The sequence below is a fragment of the Sinohyriopsis cumingii genome, chromosome 4, assembly GCF_028554795.1.
Source record: "Sinohyriopsis cumingii isolate HCF-2022 chromosome 4, ASM2855479v2, whole genome shotgun sequence".
In the NCBI taxonomy this organism is placed as follows: Eukaryota; Metazoa; Mollusca; class Bivalvia; order Unionida; family Unionidae; genus Sinohyriopsis; species Sinohyriopsis cumingii.
The window spans coordinates 77,173,522-77,190,376 of record NC_142964.1 but is presented as its reverse complement, the minus strand read 5'-3'; the positions used below and the strand labels follow the sequence as shown (position 1 = coordinate 77,190,376).

The window sequence follows — 16,855 nt, the reverse complement described above, 5'->3', positions numbered from 1 at the left end:
TACTTTATGGCAGTTGAAATTACTGTAAATCATTATTCCTCTTTTCATAGTACAAACTTTCCACTTTATTGTTTGGAATTTTTAGCTTTGTACTTTGGTGCTATCTTTAATCAGAATTCCAATGATTTAAAGAGGTTATATATGCGATAAACAATATGTATGTTTGTATGTATGTATGTATGTAGGTAGGTAGGTAGGTAGGTAGGTAGGTAGGTATGTGTGTGCATGCGAGTGCATGTATGTACTTAACGATATATGCAACAAATATGCAACAAATAGGCAAATTCTAGTATAAATAAAGCTGATACTTACGTAGAAGCGGTCCTTTTGAAACCTTCCTCGTAGTGCTTGAACGATAGTGCTTTCATCTAAAACTTCAAGATTGCTTAAATCGTCTGGTTTCATGATAAATTACACGCGAATATTTCGTGTTTCCTTCCTAATTTGTCATAGTACACTTCTCCTTTCCTGGAATCAAGACACAAAGCCAGTAACAAAATTATATATCCATGGTTCACTTTTGGCATAAAAGAAATCTAATTCAACATATTCATGTGAGCATATCTCGTAATAATTTATGTAATATTTTTACAGTATACCGTCAACTACTTATAATAAAATATAAGAATTGGAAATATTGATCAATTCCTTTTCGTCAATGTTATTTTTATCATCAAAATAAGTTGTTCAGTCTATGTTATATCCACCAACGAATGCATTTTTATCACAGTTTATAAATCCGTACCAGTGAACAATATTTTGCAAAGGAACAGAACGTCATGAGCAGAAAATCGAAATTGGAGTCGTGGCCAATTGATGTTTGTTAGCTAGGTTCTTAGACAAGTTGTTGGTGTATTCGGTGGTGTATTGTAGATGAGTGGTTCCATCACATTGATGGATAACCATAGTCAATAAAATAAGACAAGTGATGAGTTACATCAATCAAAGCTAGACAGAATAGACTCGTCAACTGTATAGACTTTCTGATTGGTTACTCGTGTGGAACAGTCTTATTGTCATCCAGTCAAAACACGTTATTCAACCATGTCGCTTCCATGCACGCCATCGTTGCGATGATATATTCTGCCTGTCTTGTATTAATGTGCGATGTATATTGTAACATATTTTACGGACGTATGTTGTGTATGTAGTGTTACGTATTCCAGGATTTGATGTCCCATCTGATCTGATGAATGCAGTTGTAGAACGACATACAATTCATAGTTCAGCCAATATTTTGAAAGTTTTTTGTGGAAATCGAAACAACAGAATTAAATCAACGATTACGCATCTAAATCTTGAGCCATGCGTACGCACAAGCGTATTTATCTAATAATCACAGGCGTATTTATCAGTCCATATATCTATCGATTTACTGAGTTTCTCCCATAATTAATATTGTTTTCCAAGATCAGACCGAAGTTTATTTCTTTGACTGATTACACCTCATGCATCTGACAATTAATCGGCATTAATTCATCACGTTCACGCATTTTCAAATATATTTTTGTAATGGCAACGCAAAGCTAGTTAGCAATGTTTAGCCACACCTTAATAATACTTCAAACTGTGATATTAGTAAATGTTATACGGATCAGAAATAGAGTGGCATTTCTTTTCGCCAATTCAGATTGATTGTTATGGCATTAGTCACGAGATTCAATTTTAAGATGATTTTAACAAAGACAAAAGCATGCAAGAAACATACCTTTCAAAAGTACATATCGCATTTCCTTTTAACCCGTAGATTCGTTCACACCACAAAACAACGGACATTACCTACTGCCAAGCAGTGACTGTCATGACTCCACGATAGTAATACGCTTGCGAACTCATTACAATAATGGATTTGTAAAACTTTTCTCCCAGAGATAGCAAACTGTTTGGAATGTATATAATACATATGAATTAATGAAGGAAACAATACTGTTGATATAGTTTGCAATCACATGAAAACATTTATTCTAATAGGTGAGTCTCCAAATAGTCGCGAAATAAAGATTCGTAAGCAATACATACTTGAAAGACACTGGGTATCAGTCAGCGGCAGGGACAGATTTAGCGACCAGTAGAGCACTGGGTCAAGAGGTCACATAATTCCAGGACGAATAGAACTTCAAAAGGGAACGACGCGATGGGAGTGAAGGGTGGGGCCCAAAACTGTAGCAACATTAGATGATGCAAGGAAAATATCCCGCGTTCACTCGAAAGATGCAAGATGCACATAGAGAGTTTATCAAAAGTTGAAAACAAAAAAGGAAGAATAAATATAAACTAGCAAGCGAGGGTTTGTGCAAGGGGCTGATTTTGATTAATCAAACTTCTGATATTTATGAAACTTACTAGAAATTGTATTCTCTCTGAATTGGTATCGAATACTAGTACTTCAAGCATAAAACTGGCAGGAAAGTTAATATAGATGTCGCAGTTGCTTAAGGAAAGTCAATGAAGGCAGTAATTTTCGAATCCGTATTGTAATGATTCCGTCATTAACAAGCATAACATGGAGAACCATTAGAACATTCTGATATCATGAACCATACATAATTTGGCCGTTCAAGAAAATTTTGATTAATGATTCACAATCATATATTCTCACCTCATGTTAATTTATTCACACGGCTTTAGATCGTTGTCGTCGATCACATTATTTTCGCATTAATATCCTACTCTTCGGTATGTCTTACTAACACCCTTCTCTCAAAAAATCATATTGCTGATTCTTATTTAGATGATACAAACAGCTGTATAAAAATAGTTTTGATTTTGTATCCACGGAATAAGTTCACGAGCAAAATTAAATCCTAAATTACAAGGTTCCGCCAGATCTGCAATAGTAGACAAGACGTTAATGACGCTTGCGTATTGCGTTTCGCAGGATTGTGAAAAAGAAATTATAAAATCAAGGAACGTAAGAAAACTATTGAGGCATAAAGAAACAAAAACATCAACAATAAAGCACAAGATCTGGTCATTGTTCATTTCAACGGGCGTTCAGCCTCTGCATCAAAGTATACTTTGGAAAATTTTAGCGATTTGCAGCAAAAAATATTCCTGAAATGTTTGGAACGTGCGCTTTGGTTATAACTAACAAACGAATTAAGGACATTCGATACTTTCTAATGAGATCCAAACCACCCAATATCAACAAGCATGATTATTTCATCTACTTTTTTAATTAATTCAGGCATAGTAAAAATCTTGTAAACATATATAAATTTGAAAATTGAGAAAGAAAACAGGTTATAGCATGTTGTCGAAACACTTATTTTTTGAAAGATTGCATCGCATTGTATCGGATTCAAACGCATTTTTTCACACAACTTCATTTGAAACTACCTCAAATAAATTTAGCGAGAATTTTAAAATCTAACAATCGTTTGTACTTTATACGACCTGAATTTCTCATGTACGCTATTGTGCTTAATTTGTATTAAAACGGGAATAAATATATCTTGGACAATCTGTTAACATCGCTCACCATTCCATCGAGTGGTGTTAACAATCAGTAGAGATTAAATCAGTCTGCTGATGAAGTCCTTAGCGTGAGGACGAAAGCAACAGGTTAGCTTTCTCTATACTGATTGTGTATGTGATTGAAAAGTTAAAACTCATTGTCAAATAATAATAACACTACACAGTTATGGTTTCACCAAAGGGAAGAAATATCTTAACTTCACAGAACCGAAACAGTGATATATATTTGCATAAAGTGATGACATGTAATGCTTCCGTTTTCTCTCAATTCTATCTATCACACTCTTTCAGCTGACGTCAAGGTGAGTTGCTTTTTTGCATGTTTGGTTCGTCGCATGCTATAAACATCTGGCAAAGTGGTAAATATAGTATAAAGACTAACTATATCTGAGTTTACCTTGTTGGTAATTATAGCTATGAAAACACATAAACATAACAAAAATATTGTTAGCATATCAGTGTTTAACCTTTGAGACCGGACAAACGTGAGAAAGCAGAGAAACAGAAGAGGAACAAATAAATTGTTATTATATTTACACCTGACAAATACAGACGGACTAACTATCCGGCAGATTAAGTGCCACGCAGGAAGATAGACCATGATAAATTATTTTCCAAAGCACCTATTGCACTCAAGGCACATTCCCTAATTTTGTTCTTAACACCTGCAAAAACCCCACACCTTTCATCCGGGCCAAATACGTACAAATGGGCATGACAAGTTAAATGTTAGTACTTAAATATGCTGTCTGAACGTTCATTGGTTCGTATGTTACAGAAGGAGCAGCCAATGTGGCTAAGCCATCGGCAAAGAAAGTGGTTTCTATCGTATATTAAAAACAGACAGAGCACTTTTTTTAAAACCAAAACCAGCGGATTCTTCCAAAAGCAAGGATACTACCCAGGTCAACGTTATTGACCCTCCTTAGTCAGTTATCGCCACAGAAACTCAGAAAAAAACCGGTACCATATCATCCTGAAAACTAGGCCTAGTCCTTTACCTTTGTAATTTTGAAATATCAAACACCACTTTTATTTACATAATCTTTCCAATAATGTGAAGTAAATTTGTTTGCGATAGATATTAAGACTGCAGATGATTTTGCTGTCATAAATAATATCGTTGTTGAAATAGTATTCATTTTTTCCGTTTTCTTTAACGCTGCGTTTGAAGTTACACTACAGTATTTAAACGAATTCTAATGACAACCATGGTAAGGTCCATGTATTCTACAAACAGTAGTTAACAGCATATTCTCCTAATTTTATAATAACTTTCCAATCAAGACGGGTTTTTTTTTTTTTGCTAGAAGGCCGAAATTGGACAACAGAAAATAATTAAAAATAAATGAAAAAATATATTACAATTTTCATGTAAGTTTTGCAATTTTACACTCTCACGTATTCATATAAATCCGTTAGTTTAATATTATAATTTAATGACTATCTATCTATGTATCTATCTATCTGTCTGTCTGTCTGTTCTCTGTCGGTCTATCTATCTATCTATCTATCTGTCTGTCTGTCAGTCTATCTATCTATCTATCTACCTACCTATCCTTCCATCCATCCACCCACCCACGCACGCACGTACCCACCCGTCCGTCCGTCTATCTATCTATGTTTGTGTATATATATATATATATATATATATATATATATATATATATATATATATATATATATATATATATATATATATATATATATATCCATCTATTTAGATATGCGCCTTGATTCGTACGGAAAAAAACATGTCTTTATGTGTCACTTTTTATTGAATCATATCTTATCCCTAGATGATGCTGTTGATGTAGAATAGTGTTTTACTTGGCAAGAAAAATACAGATGAAACTTTCCAAATGCAACACTACCAATCTTGTGACATTATACAAATTCTAAGTGTATGCAAATGTAGTTTAGATAAACAAGGATGAACGCAATTTTCCCTTTAAACTTTTAATGGATATAATGTTTCTTGAATTAGTAAGTATATGAAATTCCAATAATAAAATTTAGTCCATTATATTACAGTTTCATACAAATGGATATCAATTGCGTCAGTCTTCAAAATGGCTACCGTAGGAAATGGCGTCAGTTGAAAAATTGTGGAACACGGTATCAGTGAATGTGGAAATTTGATGAAAACTGATTTAAAAATAACCGACACTCGAATTATCAATTGTTTTAGCGTTTTTCAATCAGGGATTTGGGGGCAGACTAGAACGGCATATTCTCAACAGTAAAAAGGTAGTTAGTGTTAATTCACCATAGTCTGGACAGTACAGGTGAATATATCTAATTCGATGGAAATCATAGGATATATAACATAGTTATTGAATGGCCATATGGTCGTATGACCTCACTCGCATATACATCTATGTGCTCTTTTTGCCATTTTGTCTTGCTGGGGGAGGGAGGGGGTGCAGTGATCTAACTTTTTATCACATCACAGGTGTATGTGTTGACGTGAACGGGGGGTGTTCCCTAAAATTCCTTCCTTAAATTTCATTTCATAAAACTTGTGTCCTTTTCTGCTCTTTTCAACAATTGTGTCAGACATCATTAACTTCTTAACTTATGAAACTTTTACTTACCAAGTAACAAATATATAAATCCAAAGGGAGAAAAGGAAATAAAAGCAAACAAGTTCATGTATAATCCGTATGAATTGAGCACTGTTATCCTTGGAGTCCTCGTAAACTTAACACAGTGTACATCCTCTGTTGTTTTACACCTACAAATTTGGTTTATGTGATTTATCATCAGACAACGTCAGACGTAAATGACCTTTAGAATGCTTTCTGATTCGCCGACTCATTATATTATGAGTATCATTATGTCACAGGTGGGTTAAAAGGAATGACTGCTTCCTGTCCCAAATCAATGGCGACATTGTATAAGTTCGGTCTAGTTAATACAAACAAAGGATGTTTTCGTATTTATATTGTGTTTAATTTTAGTCACTTTTATTTAAGTACTACATTTTTTATATATTTGTATTTTATAATTTAGTCTATTTTGGTCTTTAAATTCGTGCAGGCAGATAAAGTTTAATGTGTGCAAACAATGACATATAAATAATACATATTTTTCATTGCTTATATTCCGTCACTGAAACATACATATTTCATTTTGAAGTTAAGGAAATATCACGTGTGTGTTTCTATGTTAACTTTACAGTTGCGAGAAAAGAAAGAAAGAGCAAATACAGATAACATTTTTGTATTACCTCTATTTAATTCGTTTTAGAAGCATATTTTGTTGTAAATTAAGAAAGCAAACTACTGTAAAGTAAACGAAGAGAATATTTGCCTGATAAATTTATAGCAATAACTTTAGATAGTCTCAAATGATTTTGTTTCGTTATTTATTTTGACATATACTATGAGAATGGCGTGCCATATTATAAGTCGCCTTTGATACGTCTGTATGTATGAGCTATAGACTATAGGTCTATTCTTGAGTCGGTATGAGCTCGAAATAGGTTAAAGTATGGTGGATTTCTGATGTTAACTTTAGCTTATTTCCCCATTCCGATCGAGGATTCTGCTCTCTGAATTTGTTGTTTCTTTGTCTTCGGATCTATACTGTCAGGGACATATCATATTTCGTCACACCTGTAGCATTCCTTGAAAACTGCCTCCTCTGTACCGAGTTTTCACTAAGAAACCATACAGACAAAAATAGAAGTAGGTAGTTCTTTGTTCTTCCCCAGTTTCTATAATTCGCGACCCTTTCTGTACTTCATATCTCTTTGCACGTTGCCATTTTATATCAGTACACTTTAATTCAAGCTTTTTGTTTGATGCATCAGCCGAAATCTCTATATGTTATGTTTATCTCAAAACGTTTGTGTAACTTCTCGTCTTATTACTGGTGGATCTTTCACCTGTTTCATTTTTCCCTTAACACTGAGTGACCACTGGGCAAGAGCTCAACGTGTCCCTTAGGATACATTATGGAAATGTCTCCCTCCCCACAACGGTTACTTAAGGATTATATATGTGAATTTTTCAAACGCGATTATCGACAGGTCAATCGTCTATATCGCAGCCCATCCCCTGCACACACACGCGCGCGCACACACGCACGGCGCTGGAACACAATCTTGTTAGTGATATATATATATATATATATATATATATATATATATATATATATATATATATATATATATATATATATATATATATATATATATATATATATATATATATATATATGTAATGTTGTTGTTGTTGAAAAAAGATAATCTATGTCAGACATGTCAGCTTGTATTTTACATTCCATTTCTTTGAGTTTATCATTTCTGTCTAATTATGCTAAACTTATTTAATACTGCAAATAAAATGTTCCATCAATAAGTGAGTTTTTGTCTCTATAAGGACTGTTCATGTATGGTTCATATATGATTTAGTTACACTAATTTCCAATTATCCATTCTTAAGTTAGTCAGCAAAACTTGCCCTTCCGTTCCAGGTCAGATATTTTGAAAGATTCCTGTTAAATAGTACATCATTCGCATGGCTATTACGCTCATCTACAACTTTCCTTCTCAAACTGTGAATAAAATACATTTTGGGCGGATAATAAAAACAAATTAAAATAGCGACAAATTTCTGGTCGGAAGCTATTTATAGTATATTCCTCTGCATGTCGTAGGCCAAGCCTTGTGTCGGTGTATAACTGATAGGGTTACAGGTATGTAACACACATTCTTTAGCACATAAATATTATACTACAACGTTGTTGTTGTTGTTTTTTGTTGTTGTCGTTATAGTATTCTTTAAACAAACCGCTATTCAGTCTCTAATATGTGAATATTATTGTAGGCACGTCATATAACGAACAATGGTTATTCCACAATCTATCACACCGTACAGGATTAAGAAGGTGCTGAAATTTTTCATTATATGTAAAATGGTTTCTAAAAATAACCATCAAAAATACAATATGGTGTAATATTTCTAGGTAAAACCGACAAAAACGATCAGGCTAAGATAATAACGGCATATATCTTCGGGCGATCTGGCTATATTTTATATAGTAACGACCAATCCACTGTCTCGGTGTCTACAAAATCGATCAGTGGCTGTCATGCAAGCTGGAAATGAGTAATTCTTACATGAAGTCTTCAATTTAGAGAATGAAAAACTCACCATTAGAGAAAAAGAGGCACAGAGAGAGAGAGAGAGAGAGAGAGAGAGAGATTCGTTTAGATTAATGGACGGATGGACAGACGTACAGTCAGAAATCTGAAAAAAAGAAAATGTTCAATTTGCCATGATACGATTGAATTAAATTGGGTACATCTTCAAGAGTTATTGCAATATGATATTTGTACAAATGCGATATCTGATTTTAAATTAATACCGGTGAAGTGCCATTAAGAAGGAAAGTGGTTGTTCACCTGAAAGAAAGTTTGGTCTAACAGCAATACAGTCATCCGACCGACGGTCAAGGTCAGTGTAGGAATATTATACGGCTTATGTACTAGTATGCCAAAGATGCTTCGCTTCCGACAGGACGCCATAGTCGTAAATTACAATATTCTTTATGATTAGCATAAAACCTATCATGTCCTTTATTTAGTCTGTTTGACTAATAATATGCTTTATGCTTAACACAAAAGTATATATATTTTATTTAGTCTGTTTGACTAATAATATGCTTTATGCTTAACACAAAAGTATATATATTTTATTTAGTCTGTTTGACTAATAATATGCTTTATGCTTAACACAAAAGTATATATATTTTATTTAGTCTGTTTGACTAATAATAAGCTTTATGCTTAACACAAAAGTATATATATTTTATTTAGCCTGTTTGACTAATAATGGTTTATACTTAATACAGTAGTGTAATATATTTATTTAGTCTGTTTGAAGACTAATATTCATTTGGTAATGGATAACATACACATCGGAAACGAAAATCTCTCACAACATCAAGGATAAATAATATACAATTATATTGGAAATGGCATGATCTCTGAAACACCATTAGTATGTGTACGCATAATCTACCGACCTCCATTGTCTTACCCAAAGAATTACCAGAACATTAATTTTTCGGCCAGTCAATATTTTCTATCCTAAACAGTTTGCCTTTCATATCTGGGAGTTTCTCTTTTTGTGCAAATATGTAGCGTTTTGTTTATTTAGCGGGGGGAGGGGTTGTTTTATTGTTTTGTTTTGCTGTTCTAATGATAGAAATTGGATGACAATGACAGAATGCGGATATACGCTCCTTCCAATTTGGAGGATGTTATTATTATAGTATTAATGACTATTAATATAATAAGAAAATACATATTCCTTTATGTATGTCATCGTACAATTAGCCACTTTAATGTTCCAGAAAAATGCATTCAGGAATGTTTTAAAGATCAAAGCTTTCAAAACAATAAACTAAGATAAAGGTTTGTACCACGAACATTGTTACCCAAAAGTCTTGAAAACATTTACCAGCTTATCAGGAACGATCATTTAACATACAGTTACTTCTCATTTGTAATAAGACTAACATTTCCAAGCAGTAATTTCGTTTTAGGAAGAGAACAATTATGAATTTAAATATTTTTGTACAATCCAATTAGAATGCCTTTCTTCTCTACGTTTAAACCATTAATATCCGTAACATTATTGGTGTTGAACGATATGAATCATATCTCTGGATAGAGGCTTGAAACTCACATTCGACGTTTGAATCCAACATTTTTTATAAAGCAAAATATTCAAGATAGCAAATTGTACGTAAAAATGAATGTGTGGAACATCTTCAGTTCGAATTTCGTTTAACCCGGTTCACATAAATAATGATTTCAGTAACGGATTTCCCCGTATATATTGTGGAAATTTTCGTTGGTTTCCAGGATATGCGGCCGAGAAATATTTTTAATACTTACGGATGAGCATGGCTAAAGAGATCGAATAAACATTTAGCAATTTCATTGCGTAGACTGAAATATTTCAATCTGCTGATATCGATCACTTTTCATGATCAAAACTGTTTTTTTTTTCATAGATGTCTGGCTTAACAATACTACGAAAGTAATTTCAGATAGAAAGAAATCTGAAAATATCAGAATGAATCGTGCTCTCAGTGGGTGGGTGCTGGTAGCGGCGTGGTCTAAAAATCTCACTGCCATATCACCACTCTCCAGCGAAGGTTCTAGTCTCGACCTCGACCAATGTGGGTATGGGAGAAAGCTTGCCAGTTGCTTCCCTTGGGTCCGTGGTACCACCATGATCTTTCCAGGGTTCTTCCTAGACCAGATATGCATGCCTCCATGTAAATCTACATATTTCTTACTTATCGTGTATAAGCCCACAACCTACACCACTACACACAAATGTGGATTCGATGACAAACTCGATAACTGTATCTAAAGGATGCTTTCGTAATATTTAACACAAAACCATTCAATTTTCTGATATCTACACTGCTAGTAATTGGCATATGTGACACAGTGATTTATTACGTATTGAATATGTCTACGGGTGATCGAATAGACACGTGGTTGTCATGAAAGTTATAGGCGTCCTTGCTAAAATTTGCCTATGCCAAGTATAAGATCATTTGGATAGGAACATATTTCTTAATGCAAAAATTAAATATTACATTTGACGGACTTCTTTCCTAAATTAAAAGTAACAAATCCAAGTCCGAGCAAACTTTTGTGGATGATAATCATGGGCAATTTACTACACCAGGCATGTGCAGCTTCCGCCAGGGCGCGAGCTGATAGATTTTGTAATGTACCAAATGATGTAACAGTCACCGGTTTAATCTAGGTCGCAGGCCAGATGCTGCTCGCGGCTTTAGGTTAAACATGCCTGCACTAGATCTATAATAATCCATCAAGTTCATTCAGTAGCGGGCAAACGGGGGTGGTGGGTGTACTATGGGTCTTTTGGGTGCCAAACCCCTTTGAGCCAACGTCGTCGCCCAGGGCGCCATTGCCAATTAGTACGCCATTGAGTTCATCCTCCCTCTACTAATTGCGCTTTCAGAATTGGGGTAAATCATATTCGCTGCGTAACTAATACGAGCTTATATTCAATGAATAAAGTGTGGATGTGTCAAATTAAAATGCGTCACTTTATCAGGACAGGACAGAAATGTATCACATAAAAGACTTTGCATAATGAATGATTACATGGATCATGAGTCTCTAAGGGGGTGAAATGTGGTAAGGTAGTGGTAGATATTCTTTTCTTTCCTCAACATATTTGTAATTGATTCATACCGATATAATTCGACGTTCTTTTTAGTTCTTACCTTGTTCTTTTTACTCTGAAATAATAATCAATGTTCCATTGTTCCATGGAAGTGAATGTTCATTCTCCATTGTTCTCTTGTTCCCTAAACGCCTTGGAAGGCCTCTTCAATCAAATGCCTATATTTGCAAATTGTTCTTTTGACAGTTATGAGTTTACAGGCGACACCAAGAGAAGTGCCATCAAACGTTCTGGCTGTGAGATCAAACACGTCGTAAAATATAGTGAAAAAACATTTACCTCAAAGACTGAAGGAGATTATTCGATGGATGCAATCTTTTTGTTGCTTTATATCGTCGACTAAATCAGAACTATTGTCATATGAACAAACTTAGCATAATGATATGGAAATCAATGCTTTTGAAGCTTGTTCATGAATGAATGATCGTGATGTACCAGGAAATGGTCATGCTTAATTGATCATTATTCAAGAAATATTTTAACCCTTCAAATCATGTGATAATTATCTTTTTTTTTTTTACATGTTTCTTCTTTTAAATTTCCAGACTTACTACCCGAATGAGTTAGAATTACTCAAGTTTGAAAAGTATAAAATATATATACATGTACTAATTTTTTGATATTTTGACTTGCTTCCATCAAACACGTCACACAGTACTTCCAAATTATTTTACTAATTTTATATGCGACATTTAGGTAATAGACTTGTACACGGACAGCTGGATAGACCCAGTTCGTCCATTATGTACCTATATAACTGTAATCTTTAGCCTTGCCTTCCTACATGACATACTAATCTACAAATGTATAATGAATTCAATATGATAAAGCGGATGGGCCGTTGTAGTCTCTACTGTTTGGAGGAAACAATTTATGGACTGGCAAATTGATCGGCGACAACCTCGTTGTGATTGATACCATTCTAAAAAAGTATTCTGTGTACGTATTTTGTTCAAAGGCAATGCAATAGAGTGCAAGAACCTACGATTTTGTGGAACTCGGCGATTATTCCAAGCTAACACGAGTCTTATTTCTTTTTTATTTTTTTTTTTTTGTTTTGACATTCATATAATTTTACCCGCATTCAACTGACAATTAGACTGTGTAAAACGTATGTCAAGAGAAAACTTGCTTTTATATTTTGTATAACTCTCACATATAAAAAAAATGATTGGAAGAATCATATTAGTTGTTTTACTAGTTACATAAATTGTAAATCTACGTATTTCTTACTGGATACGCGTAATTGAACAATTTGTAGAAAAATGTGATAAGGGCGATCTCTTTGTGTAAAAAGAAATAATACAACGCATCGTTAAACCATCGACATTTATCTATATAACATTTTTATTCTACTGTATATCGTGCCTCATATAACAAGGTCGGTTAATCACCATATATTATATTGATCGTAAGGTCGGATCACTGAATAGACGCACAAAGACGTTTCTTTTTTCAGTGATTTTTAGGATTACCAAAATAATTTTCTTTACAAATTTTTTTACAGACTTGTAACGGAATTGAGAATTCCACTCTTTTTTTATAAATGTTGAATATATTTATCTTTTATAAACAAAAATTGTTTAGCTTCCTGTTATATACATATTAATATTTATTCTTTTACGATGAGACTGTTGAACTTAATATCCTAACCATTTACTTGCCCACATCCCATCTAAATCTGCTTTCTGTGTATGGTTTTGTAACCCGACCTTTGTTGTGGAAATAGTTCCGTTGTCCATCTTATTTATCTATTTGTGTGTATTTGAACAAGAAAACGTCAAAAGAAGTATTTGCCGGAAGTCAACTGAAGTTTATAAATGAATAATACAATGACAAATAACAAAGTTTGGGGCTTGATCGTCAATAAAGACTGAAGTATTGCCATAATTAATAGTAACTAATTCACATTCTAGGCAAGCCGAGACAAGGGCTGTGCTCAGTATCTAGGCAAGTCGAGACAAGGGCCATGCTCAGTCTCTAGGTAGAATGAGACCAGGGTTGTGTTTAATCTCTAGAATCTAGACAGACCGAGGCTTAGACTGTATTTAATCTCAAGACAGACAGAGACAAGGGTTATATTCTGAGTTGAGGCAGGCTGAGATCAGGTATGTGTTCAATCTCTAAACAGACAGAGATCAGGGATGAGTTTTGCCAATGCTCTGATCATCAACATGTTTCATTTTTATCATTGATTGGCCGTTTAGGCGACATATTTGACCTCTTGTGACGTCAGGAATTGTAAAGGGGCCTTACTAGCATTATTGACAGTTACACTTCATTATTTAAATGCTCAAGTACATTCACTAATATATTCGTACTAATTCATACACATTCATACTCATACATATTAATATACATTCACCCATATATTCATACTCAGCCATACACATTCATGCTCATTCATACTAATATATATTCATCCATATAGTCATATTCATACTCATACTCATTTTTCCACATTTACATGTAAAATACATGTACTTTTGGTGTAATATTAATTAACAAGATAATGATTATTCATAATTAGTTATGTACTCTAATTTTAAGGTAGAGATTTTTGCAAGTTACATTTAGACGTTTCAAAATTTCTATACCAAATGAAATAAGCAATTACATATGAATGGATAATCACGACTGCATTTTGTTATTACACCTTCTGAAGTATTCACTCGATTCAACAGTGTACCGTAAATTATGTTACATTACTCCATTCAACAGTGTACGAGAAATTATTGTATATTACTCTATTCAACAGTGTACGAGACATTATGTTATATTACTCTATTATTCCACAGTGTACTAGAAAGTATGTTATATTTCTCTATTCAACAGTGTACGAAAAATTATCTTAATCACTGTCCTTCAAGTTAAAAACTAATTCAACATTGAAACGTCTATATTTCATCACTAAAAACTGTATAGTGTCGTGATTGTATTTATCTATGAATATATTTTGGTTTGTTGTGGTAGTGTCTGATGTATGAAAACTGTACATTGTTGTTCTTTTATTTTCTATGAATGTATTTTAATGTTCTGTGTTACGAATGATGTCTGAAACCTGAACATTGTATTTCTTTTAGTTTCCTACGTATGTCATTTCGTTTGATGTGTTAATGTCTGATGACTGAAAACTGTACGATGCATTTCTTTTAGTTTTCAATGTATGTCTTTTCGTTTGATGAGTTAATGTCTGATGTCTGAAAACTGTACGATGCATTTCTTTTAGTTTTCAATGTATGTCGATTCGTTTGGTGAGTTAATGTCTGATGTCTGAAAACTGTACGATGCATTTCTTTTAGTTTTCAGTGTATGTCCTTTCGTTTGATGTGTTAATGTCTGATGTCTGAAAACTGTACGATGCATTTATTTTAGTTTTCAATGTATGTCCTTTCGTTTGATGAGTTAATGTCTGATGTCTGAAAAGAGAATATTTTACTGGTGTCAGTCTCTCACAATCATTGTGCCAACACAATAAATCCTGATAAACATTTCAGGCTACTGATAACAGAGATCACGAATGCATACGAACAGTGAACTGTTTATGGCAAACGTGTATCTCAAGATTTTCCACATGAAGGAATACCGTTACATCTCTGGAAGAAATTCTTATTAAATAGTACCTAAGATGTCATATATATATATATATATATATATATATATATATATATATATATATATATATATATATATATATATATATATATATATATATATATATATATATATATATATATAGTATTTGTTCTCTCAGATATGTCCTTATAGCTCAAGCGAAAACGGAATAAAGTCCATCTAACATTTGTATCACATACTATAGACGAGACGTTGGTCCTGAACTTTCCTTTTATTTATAAATAGTGGATACTGGGTTTTCACAAGTTAACATTTTTTTCCTTGGACCCAGTTCATATTATGACATTAATGACTATGCCCTCATTATAAATAAATTTATCAGAGTCAGCAAAATATGTAATATTCTATACAAGTAGAAGTAATTAAGACTTTTTACCGTGATACAAGAATACTCTACAGGGCTCATCTCCTGTCAAGTAAAGTTCGTGAGTCTAATTTTAAATGTGCTTAATTACACCATTATTATTCCTGAGAACACTTCATGGGCATAACCCAAGTTCTCATGTGTACTTTTGTAATAGACATGCTGATCCGAGAACAGAGTAGACTGAGATCTGCCGTCTCATAATGCCCAGACGGACCAAGGTCTGAGGTTTTCGTTCGAACAACATAGAACCGTGTCAAGTAGTCTCGATAATGCCAGAGCGTAAAGTTTTGAACATATGCTCAAGACTTCAAGATTTCTCACATTCATTGCTCAATTATGTGCCGAGAAAACCGAGAAAGTGACTATCGTATTATACATAAGGAGAATCCTGAATGTCCATGGAAAACGGTTACATCCCTGGGGTGTTTTTGCGCACCAAGTTTCTTACCGAAATCTAAATATGAGATACGTCCCGTTCATCATTTTGTATGTATCGATTTCTGAAAAAAACAAACTAGCTGAAGTAAAATCATACTTAATGGGAGCTGTGTTACATAAATATATGTCTGACACCCTCTCACATATAATACATCAGATACGCGTTTGTAACACGAGAAACAATGGTACAACTTCCTCACACGGTTGTATCAACATATTATCGCATTCTTACATAATGGATGTGCGAGACTGGTGGTCAGGAACTTTACTTTTTTTATGAATAATGGGTATCGGGTACTGACTTGTTCACTTTCTTTTGTTTTGGCACAATCCATATTTATAGCATTAGCAACCACGTCCTCGTTGCCTACAGCCTTATCAGAGTCAGCAAAATACGTAATATTCTAAACAAGTAAAAGTAATTATAATTTTTACTAGCATGCAGAAAAACAAAATACTTGACAGGCCTCGTCTCTTATCACCTAGAGTTCGTGAGTTTAATTTTGAACGTGCTTAATGAAACCTTTATTATTCCTGAAGACACTTCATGGCATCACCCAGACTCCATGTGTACTTGTGTATAGCATACACTCATTTGCGTACAGAGTAGACCGAGACCTGCCGTCTCATAATGTGCAGGATATCCGGGGTCAGAGATTTCATTCGAAAAGCGTAGAACTCTGTCCTA

General features: G+C 33.7%; 1 protein-coding gene across 1 annotated transcript in view; it reads right to left on the bottom strand.

Moving 5' to 3' along the window:
* LOC149801493 (chitin synthase chs-2-like) overlaps positions 1 to 16,855 on the bottom strand; it is a 65,394-nt gene that overhangs the window by 38,598 nt on the left and 9,941 nt on the right. Inside the window, exon 2 of the mRNA XM_089955665.1 lies at positions 313 to 468. Within this exon, the coding sequence (XP_089811791.1) occupies positions 313 to 405 (93 nt within the window). The 5' untranslated portion in view covers positions 406 to 468. The remainder of the gene's footprint in view (positions 1 to 312; positions 469 to 16,855) is intronic.